The sequence below is a fragment of the Eleutherodactylus coqui genome, chromosome 9 (genome assembly GCF_035609145.1).
Source record: "Eleutherodactylus coqui strain aEleCoq1 chromosome 9, aEleCoq1.hap1, whole genome shotgun sequence".
NCBI lineage: Eukaryota > Metazoa > Chordata > Amphibia > Anura > Eleutherodactylidae > Eleutherodactylus > Eleutherodactylus coqui.
The window spans coordinates 146,479,725-146,490,737 of NC_089845.1; the positions used below are offsets into that span (position 1 = coordinate 146,479,725).

Here is an 11,013-nt window from a genome sequence, read left to right on the forward strand (position 1 = left end):
CCCAAGAATAGTTTCCTAAAATATATGGAAGAAATTAGGTGTTTTGATCTTGAAGAGGAGTCTACGGGATTCTACTCCACTTGGGCTGTGTGGATGATCTTTCAAGACTCGCTCTCTTTCTCCAGATATTGTATTATCTAATACCCCTAGTACTCCTCCCCTTCTCTTCTCATCTACTTTGTTATAACTACTCCTTTTCTTCCTTACAGTTTCACAGTTGAGTCTATGTCTGAGCTGGATGCAGCGTCTGAGATGGGAGTGTGTTGCACTCGGTAGATCCTACCCACATAGCCATCCACAAAATGTTTGGGTTTGTGGTTCTCTGGAAAGAGACCCATGGGGTAGTGATAGACGCCAATACTAGTCTCTTCAAATATACAATGAAAACGAGATAGTTTGTATAATCTCTTCTGCATTCGTGACCAGTGAATGGATTTAAAAACCTTTAATAAATACCTTTTGAATATAAAAAATACAACTTGTGGAGCAAAAAGGCAAGCCCTTATACGTCGACAGAAAAATAAAAAATTTGTGGCTGCTGAAATGGGGAGAAATGTGTTGGTCGTTAAGGCGAAAACGTCACTAAGGGGTTACTATAAAAGTCTGGGATGTTGTAGAGGAAGAAAATGTTCTGGTTTGTTTTACTAAGGAGCGCACTGACCACATCTTGATTGGGCCCATCTGAAACGACCTTTAGTCATGAGCCAATTTTGAGATGTCAAAGTATTTTCATATAAACTAGAAGCTATCATGTTGCCTGTTGTACGCATTTTCTTGGTGACAAATTTGAGACTTGGCTGGAGAATTTAGGAGAGGAAATCACCTTGCCTAAAGGCCCATTTAGATGGGATGAGTGTCAGGCAAACGATGCCCAACACTCATCCCCACGCATACCAGCTCCTGTGCACCTACACTGAGCAAGCAGCTCATCGGCCATTGCTTATGCATAAACGATGGACGATGAGCTGATCGCTCAGTGTATATAGCAGCTGTTCAGTACTGAACAGCCACTATGTTATGTCAAAGGAGAAATCTCTTGCAGGCTCCCCGCTGTGAGCCAGTGATACTAGCTCGTGTTTGCCAAATACTCATCCTGTCTAAATGGGCCTTTAGAATAGATAGATTTTTTAGTATGATTTGTTTAAAGTCAAAAATATCCAAACTAGTAAAAAAAAAAACTAAAGAAAAACTTGATACAGTATCGGGGTGTGTCTGGTGTTGGCTTTTTGGCATAATGCTGTGGATCAAGATTTTTGGTGAGCTGTATTTTACTTTTTTACTATAGATATATTTCTTTCTGTTGTTTATGAGCTCCCATTCTATATTTGTTCTATACATTTATATTGAATCCTTGGCATGTGCCATTATCAAGTTAATATTTTATTGCCAGTGCTTGGTTGCTTATGACTTCTCCTACAATGGATATATCGCCTACTGTGTAAGACCCAGTATTAACTACCCCTGAATGTTTAAATGAAGTTGCTGAACTATTTACTGGACAGTCTAATGTGAATGATGATGCCTATAATAATATAAAAAGTGTCATGAACACCGTGGAAAAACAGATAACACAGAGATTGTGTATTTGGTGAGATGTTACTACATTGTGTCATTAAAAAATGATACCACATGGCTTACGAATCAAAAAGACTTTTGAATATCCTGAAACCTTTTTGTTTCAGTGGAACGATATACTTTCTACATGTTCACTTGGTTTGATTCAGCTGATCATCTCGTTTGAACATGATAAACGTAAACCCCTTCATTCAGTCATCCAGGAGACTCAATCTTCACTATAATTATATCAAGCTCATTAAGTTTTTATGGTAATGCACAAATCTTTACAAGGTAACCTCTCTAAACTAGAGGATCATATTGCTTCTATCAAAAAATCCAACGAGACACGCGTAACTATCAGACTCATGCTGTGTATATACTTGGCGCTTACAGCCCTAAACACCTAACGAGAAGCCAAAATTTATTTTAAAGAAGTCTAATACCCACAACAAAAATGTGCGTTTTCCTTCAGATCCAGATATGTCTGATGTACAAACTGGTTTTCCAGGTACGGATGAGTCTTCCAATTATTTTGTGTCTTCAAATAAACATAAAGCTCGTTCTTAAACAGCGGCTTCTCATTTTCCCTTTGCAAACACCCAGCATAGTGCCATAAATCTATCAAAAAACAATGACGAAGAGCTGGAAAAACTAACTACTATGCAGAAAGGCAGCCACAAACATCCCATGTAAACAATGTTTCACTGGTTCTCAAATTATCAGGCACAATTTTGAATTTCTCTCAGTTATTCATTCTTTTCAAAGGGTCGGAATTTTGCATCCACCTCGTATAAACTTGTATCAGACGATCCAAGATGTCAATAAATTCATATCACGACTATCAACTGTAAAGAAAAGTTTTTGCGATATTCCTACTATAGAAAATACAACTCAAGTTATCAAGTTAATTTTTTGAATACCGTTGGACAACAAACTATTCCTTTGGGAATGATGTTTGAAGAGCAATTAACTTCTCTAGCCCTCACCAGTTTACAGGATGAGCCCATTTCTCCTGTGGATGATAATATTAATAAATCATAAATATCCAATCTGGTTTTTATCGTCTCCAAGCAAGAACTTCAGTTATGGACTCTCTTCAAATTCAAGTGAAAAAGTAACTTACCAACTTAATAAGATAGTACATAATATATGACTAAACCAAAAGAAGAGCACTAGAAGATATTGCTCTCAGTCCTTTTACTGTAGTCTGCCTTGTCGATAAGGGTTCTTTTGAGATACTTGACAAAGTTTTATATGAACATAAGGTACTTATATTGTTATCTGATACCTTCACTTACTGGCTTCTTAATATTAATGCAACAGAAATTAAAATTGCTTTATCCAAATTGCTACAAGAAGGTTTGTCCCCAGAGATAATAGACCAAAAACGATATGATTATTTGTTAGTAGACTCTCCAGTCTGCCCTATATTCCAAGCATTACCCACATTTTATAGTCAGGAGGGGTGTCTTCTCTCCTTAAGGAGAGCACCCAGAAGGTGTGTGGAGACACCTAGGTGAGTGAGGAGACTTATAAGGCCATGCATGCTCTTCTGGGTAATATATGCAAGTAAGTGAGATGGAACGCAATACCAAATTTCTGAAGTACGTCTTTCCTCCTCCTCTACGCCCAATTATAGCTAGTAATGGCTCATTGGTTGAGCACCTCAATATATTGCTAGATAATCTACTACAACCATTGGTAGCCAGAATTCCTGACTACATTAAAGATACCAAGTCCCAGGCTTTAGATAAATTAGAATGGTCGTCTTACTTTTCTTGGATTACCATAGATGTTTCCTCTCATCATAGAGTTATCCCACACCGTGTATCCATTAATGCCCTTAAACATTATCTGGATGCTTATAGCAACTATTCAGATAAACTAAAAGAATATATGTTACATCTTTTTTGATGTCTCAATTTTTTTTAGCTTGGTTTACTCAAAGACGATCAACACTCAGATATTACATTACACTGGTCAACACGTTTTTACAAAAGTCATACTGCTAAAATAAAATTAGTAATTTCTTATCAAATTTTATGTGCTCAACATGAATATGACCGTCAACATGCAAAATTGGCTCTATTTTTTTTGTAGTCTGTAATTATTGTTTACATCACGAAATGCATGCCAGTAGTAATAGGCCTATGGTTAATACCTGTAAAGAATCACGTCATTGACTATGTCTTAGATTTCTTTGCCTATCTCTTGTACAACTGTTCAGGACCATCTCTGTGGAGTGTCCGGCAGTAGGCAGCCAGCATGGTAGTAAACCATTTTCCCTGCGTCTTTCTTTCGATAGCTTGATGAAAACGTTGGCCATGTTCATCACTAACCATTCCACAGTTGTCTGGGAAGAAATCCAAATGGGAATGAAGGAAGTGGATCTTTAGGGACATATTGCAGCCAGGTTTCTGATACTGCATCAGCATTTCTTGTACCAGGTCCTTGTAGTTTTCTGCCCTAACATCCCCAAGAAAGTTTGTAGACACTAGGTAAAAAGTATTCCATGCTTGTTTCGCATCACCCTGAAGCAAGTTGTTGATCCGGTCATCTTTTGAAGAGCTCTCAAATCTGAGGACCCACAAAAACTCCTTCTTTAATCTTTAAAATGTTAGGATGTTGTTTAGGATGTTACAGTCCTACTGGATACATTTACACGGTGAAACACAGAAAATGAACTATATGAAATATCTTCAAAACGAGAGCCAATAAAAAATTTGCATGGTCATATCCGTGTTCAGCACACCAAGATACCTCAGATTAGTACCTTTTAAAGGGGTTGTCCCGCGCCGAAACGTTTTTTTTTTTTTCAATAGCCCCCCCGTTCGGCGCGAGACAAACCCGATGCAGGGGTTTAAAAAAAAAAAACGGATAGTACTTACCCGAATCCCCGCGCTCCGGTGACTTCTTACTTACCTTGCGAAGATGGCTGCCGGGATCTTCACCCACGGTGGACCGCAGGTCTTCTCCCATGGTGCACCGTGGGCTCTGTGCGTTCCATTGCCGATTCCAGCCTCCTGATTGGCTGGAATCGGCACACGTGATGGGGCGGAGCTACGAGGAGCAGCTCTCCGGCACGAGCGGCCCCATTCAGAAGGGAGAAGACCGGACTGCGCAAGCGCGTCTAATCGGGCGATTAGACGCTGAAATTAGATGGCTCCATGGAGACGAGGACGCTAGCAACGGAACAGGTAAGTGAATAACTTCTGTATGGCTCATAATTAATGCACGATGTATATTACAAAGTGCATTAATATGGCCATACAGAAGTGTATGACCCCACTTGCTTTCGCGGGACAACCCCTTTAAGTCAGTAATAATTTCAGTGTTGTCCAGTGTTATCAGAAGCAGCATTACTGTCTTTCCAAGAGCAAATAAGGGGTCTCTTTTTCATAGTATTGAGGACCTGCAACCCGTCCAATCCTCAGATCAAATACTTATTTTCCACCATAATTTGCAAATAAATTTGTTAAAGATCAGACAATGTGATTTTCTGGATGTGTTTTCTCATGTTGACTCTCATAGTTGAGGTCTACCTATGATGTCAATTACAGGCCTCTCTCATCTTTTTAAGTAGGAAAACTTGTACAATTGGTATCTGACTAAATACTTTTTATCCCTACTGTATCTTCACGTAGTGTTGGCTTTAAACAGGACTTTACATTAAAACAAACCCCTCCCTCTTTCTGTTTTTTACAATCCTGTCTGAACTAACTGTAACCCTGTAAGTTAACTGCCCTGCCACAGCTTTTATCCAACTAAGTCTCACTTATTTCCACTATGGCATAGTTTTCCTCAGACATTATTACTTCCAGTTCATCAAACTGCATTGAGCACGGGATTGGACCTGATGACCTTAGTTCCTTCCAAGTTTACGATTCTGTGATTCTATAAAACCTTTTGGTCAGACTTATAGCATTAGCCACTACACAGTTTAGAAGTTTTTGGTTATTTTTTTATCATTAGTGTATCCCTATTAACTGTGCTTCCAGTTCTAATTGTATTAACCCCTCCCTCCGCTCCACCCTGATTTTCATTACTAAGTCCCAGATCACTCTCTATGCTATCTTCCCCTCTGTCCATGTGGTTCTCCTCCCCCAGTCCCTAATTTAAACACTCGAACGTGCTAGCCATCTTCTCCCCAGCACAGTTGTACCCTTCCCATTGAGATTTAGCCCATCCCTATTGTATAACCTGTAGTCAACAATAAAATCAGCCCAATTCTCTGTGAACCCAAATTCCTCCTTCCTACACCAACTCTTGAGCCACTTCCACTGCCTTTTGGTGCGGCACATGGTAGAGAGAGTTTTTTAGAAAATAAAAATATGGCCGTCCTTGCCCTAAGCTTACATCCTAGGTCCCTGAAATTGTTTTTAAGGGTCTTCAACTTACCTTAAACTCTGTCATAACCACTTGGTCCTTCCCAGCCCTTTCCAGAAATATGTCAACCTGATCCACAATGTGTCGAATTCGAGCTCCAGGAAAATTGTGTTTCTCTTCTATATTGTACTATCCATATGGAGTCATTTGCTGGAATCACACACAGTTTTTGTGTATTTTTTGTGCCAAACACAGGAGTGGATACAAACGTAGAGAGGAAAAATATCAGTATTTCTGTTAGAATTTTAATTCCTTTTGGATCCATTCCTGGATTTAGCTCAAAAATTGAGTTCAAAAACGTACATAAACTGCTGTCCTAGCAGACATTTTAAAAAGTGGATGAGTTTTGATTTTCTGTTTCGGCCCATTCTATTCAAATCAGCCTACCCTCTAATAAATAATAATACTGTAATAAAATATTAAAGAACCACATATTCATGTTTCCTGTTTCTGATCTAGCTAAATGAACTAAACCGAGAGAATGGATGTCTACAGCAGCAGCTGGAAGAGGAGAGGCTTAAGAACCAGCACCTTGATCTCCAATGGGAAACCTGCAATCAGACTCTGTCTAATCTCTTCACCCATTTAAAAGTTAAAGGGCACAAAGAGGTTCTCAACAAGGAGCCAACGCCGAACAACACTTTATCCTGCAGCCACAAGAAGCAGCCATGTTGTGATAGCCCGCTGCAGATTCTTCCCCAATGCCAGGGAACAAAGGGCAATTTAAAAGGAATCTTGGAACAACTAATACAAGATTCAGAAGACAAATCCTGTTGGATACAACATATTGCAGAGCTTTCAGCTCTTCTACAAGGAAACTACAAAGAGATAAATGGACAGAAATAAGATGTATTTATGTAATCATTGGTTCTGATCTCAATAGTTTTTAATATACGCTGCTCTGTATTTCTGGATTATTTTATATAAAATTAGGGTGTTTGATACTTTGCTGACTCAATGTCCATGTTTAAAGTGGTGGTCAGGTTCCTCTAGGGCAGTGTTCCCCAACTCCAGTCCTCAGCGCCCCCAACAGGTCATGTTTTCTGGATTTCCTCAGTGTTGCACAGGTGATGTAATTATTGTCGGTGCCTCAGATATTGCCACAGGGGTTCTTACAATATGATATCCTGAAAACATGACCTGTTGGGGTGCCTTGAGGATTGGAGTTGGGAAACACTGCTCTAGGAAGTAGAATTTGTTAAAATCTACATGGTTATGGGGCCATAGTCACATTTCATAAAGGACATAGTGATATTTTTCATTGGTATATTTGCTGTTGATTTTTTCATTTAATTGTATTTTTGAAACAATTTTTAGTACAGGGTTTCTCAACTTCAGACCTCAAGTACCCACAACAAGTCGTTTTTGGGGGATTTCCTTAGTATTGCACAGGTGACCTACTGTAATTATTGCCAGTGCATCAGAAATTGCCACAGGTATTCTCTTTATAGGATATCCTCAAATGATGACCTGTTGGGGGGACTTGCAGACTGCAATCCATAAATATTAGTGCAGTGTACAATTGAATCACTAGTAAAGGTGATCTACTACTACTGTACAGTGCAAGGAAAATTGACCTTTTCATGGAGTTTCTGTACATAAAGTAGTAAGGACTATTTAACACACTGGACAAAAATCCACTGTAGGTGTGGAAATATTCTGTAACTTTGTGCCTAATACTGTTAATTGGAAAATGTTTGCCTTATGAGTTCTAGAATTTTAAAGCAGTGGCCCCCAACCAATGGCTCAGCAGCCTCATGTGGCTTGGAAGCCTTTACTGCGTGGCTCATATGACCATATGCACTTGCTAGAATATACATATATCATCCTCATATTTCACAGACATATCTTATCTGTAGAACAGTGAATACTTGGGTGTTAATAACTGGGCTTCCCTTTTCAAATCGAAAAATGTGTATGTAAATTGAAATATCCGGATTTTATCATTCTCTGTGTTTAATATGTTTATGTTATTGGCTTGAATGGGAATCTTGACCATCACTTAATTGTTGAATGTGGTTCGCAAGGCATAAAAGGTTTGGGACTTCTGTTTTAAAGCATGACCACTTTAAGACGATCTGCCATGTCTATATTACCGGGGCTGGTAAACTCTATTGCTGCTTTTTTTTTCTTGATATTGACCACCATTTGCCCGTACGGGCTGCTTTTAAATTCGGCTCCAGCCTCTCGCAATGTATCAAGTGGGTGATCCCCTCCACTCACTGTCGATAGGTGATATTAGTAAGAAGAGGAAACCTGATGTCATTCATTGAAAATGAGTGGAGGAGACTGCCCACTTGACAGATTGACAGCATCAGAAGCCAAATCTAAGAAAAGACCATAGAGGCGAATGGAGGTCAGTATCAAGAGCTGCAGAGCTATGCTGACATAAATACAGGATAGGTCAGCTTTAACCCTTCAAGGACCAAGTGCGGTAAAGGTACTCCCCTTGGTCCTTGGCTTTAATCATGGTTGATAGCAAAAGTATGGTGTGGGATTAAAGCTCCTGCAATCAAGTAGGAGCAGGTTGAGCCCTCAGCTGTTAGCCACAGCTGATGACCTGGAGGAGAAGGCAGAAGCCATTTTTAACAGCTTCTGCCTTTTCCTTTCCGGGGTACATAGCGCTCAATGAGCACTATCTAGTGCAGAGAGAAAGCGTAAGTGTTACTTCCGCTTATCGACCCTGTGATCATGTGAATGCCTGGTGCCCCTGGCACAGCAGAGCTGCACGGTTTTTAGTAGACCCAGATTAGCTCTGCCACTGAGTATTGTCACTACAATGGGATGTTTTTCCCTGTAACTGGGGCTCCTATAGATGCCCCAGCTACAGCGGAAAAGTGTCTGTCAAATAAAAAAAGACAAAATGTGAATGACCCTCAGAGGTCTTATATGACATCATGGGGGGACATAGATTTAAAAAAAATTGTTACAAAAATAAGTTTAAAAAAATTACAGAATAAAAAAATATATATATACATAAAAAAGAAAATGACCCACCGCTGACTCCAACGAAATCCATCACCATATGTACCCTGTAATACAAAACTATACAAATTATGTATCAAAGCAAAATAAGAGAACCCATTCCTGTATTTAATTTTAGCGTTAATATACTAATTTTAAAAAGTAAACAATTATATACATTTTAAAAAATTATTTTTATTTTAGCTTTTTACCCCTAATAAAACTAAAAACAGAAAAATAAGTCTTTGAAAAAAGATATCAAAGAATAGTCCTTATGTCACTGGATCAAAAAGTGGCAAAATTAATTTTGGTGGCTAAGGAAAAAAAATAGGACAGTAAAACGTTCACATGGGTAAAATCTCTAAAAAGTGCCCTTTGGGACCAAAACACACTGGTCCTTAAGGGGTTAGTTGACTTTACATGAGAGAAAAGTTGTCCAACTCATCCGCTTTGTAAGGATAAGCCAGTGATCTTAAAAATAATGTACGTCAGGAGTGCAACAAGTATATTAAAATGATTCATATGCCGATTGGCTAATAGTAGGTAAGGACTCACCTGGTGCACGGTGGGATAACCCTGGATGGGGAAACCCATTGGCACCTGTTGTCCAGGTCAGCGTATAGAAACATCTTTAATCCACGATCCGCAGTTGAGGAGAGACGCAGGAGGACCAAGCGCTCCAAGAAGGTGTTTGAAGAAAAGTGACTGTACAAAAAGGAAAAAAATCTTCCGCGCTCCTGTGGATAGAAGATTCAATTTTATCGGTCTTATCCACACAAGCGCGGAAGATTCAAGCCAGTGATCCTATGCATATGGAGGCCTCTGATGACAAAAGGTGCATCTCATCCTTTGGCACATGGCACATAAGTTACTACTAGTGGTGCCCTATTACCCATTGAAAAACCAATTCATGTACATGAGGGAATCGCGAGAAATGCCTGCCAGTCAAATGTTTGACCTACAGTGATTTCATTTTTTTGACTGGCTTAGGAAAGATAATAATGGCATCAGTGAACCCCCAGTGTTCAAGTTTTTCTAAGTCTTTCAACTTGAAAAATGTCCAAATATTTTTCAATCACTTTTGCTCCTCAAAAATTGTCAACTTTTAATTTTTGACCAAAATACCTCCGAACCCAGGAATGTGTATTTCTGAATAATCATGTCCGGAGGTTGCTTTAAAAATGTTTTTCTGTGCGGCGGTGAGGGACGGATACCACTACATCTATCACCCATTGTATTTGTATGTTCCAATAGTTGAACTGTTTTGTAAGAACAGCCGGATCTATTTAAATAAACCGTGAATATTTTTCTATAATTTATGTGAAGTACTTTAGCTTTGCACTTAGTTTGGATTGCAATTACGCAAGAAAATGACAGCTTTCTTTTTGTTTTTGTTTAATATTTTCCAATAGCACTTGAAAACAGGCATCCATTAGTGCTTCAGGGCACAGCAAGGCTAAAGGAAATTAGCTGTCACCCATAGCTACCGAGACTTGTTATTTTATATGTGAGGAACTGAATTGTCTTTTGTGTCGAGCATCAGTACAGAGCCGGTAATTTTCATTAAAAATTGTAGACATATTTATTTGTTCTCTGTGATTTCCAAATATTAAGCTTTGAATTAAAATTTGGAGACTGTCTTTAAGAAAGATGATTATCTGATGTTTTTAGCAAATGATTAAACAGACGATTATTGCTTGCTTTGCTCTATTTCTCTATTCTTTTAGCCTATTTGTATGGAAGGCATTCTGCTCTCCGTTTTGCTGGTCCATCGTGGAAACAGCAAAACGGAAAGAAAACGTTTCCGTTCTTCAGTTTCAATCCATTTCTGTATTTTCCGTCTCGGTTCAGTTTTTTTTACACAAGATCTAAAGTGTAGACTGCTGCGCTTTTGTTTCCGGTTTCAGACACATTATATAGACTTTTTTTTTGTTTTTTTGTCAGTTTTCTGCATGGTGCCTTTTCATGGTGGCTCAGTGGTTAGCACTGTTGTCTTGCCAGGGTCCTAATCTGATCAAGGGTAACATTAACTTTGAAAAACTCCATACAGCCATCTCCCTTGGTCAGATTTGAAGCTACAACTTCAGTGTTGCAAGGCAGCAGTGC

At 39.0% G+C, this 11,013-nt stretch overlaps 1 protein-coding gene across 1 annotated transcript in view; it reads left to right on the forward strand.

Annotated features, from left to right (window-relative positions):
- Nucleotides 1–10,589, forward strand: part of LOC136578489 (polyamine-modulated factor 1-binding protein 1-like) — a 372,216-nt gene extending 361,627 nt beyond the window's left edge. The window contains exon 26 of the mRNA XM_066578603.1: nucleotides 6,403–10,589. Coding sequence (XP_066434700.1) covers nucleotides 6,403–6,789 — 387 coding nt within the window. The 3' untranslated portion in view covers nucleotides 6,790–10,589. The remainder of the gene's footprint in view (nucleotides 1–6,402) is intronic.
- Nucleotides 10,590–11,013: the final 424 nt, after the last annotated feature.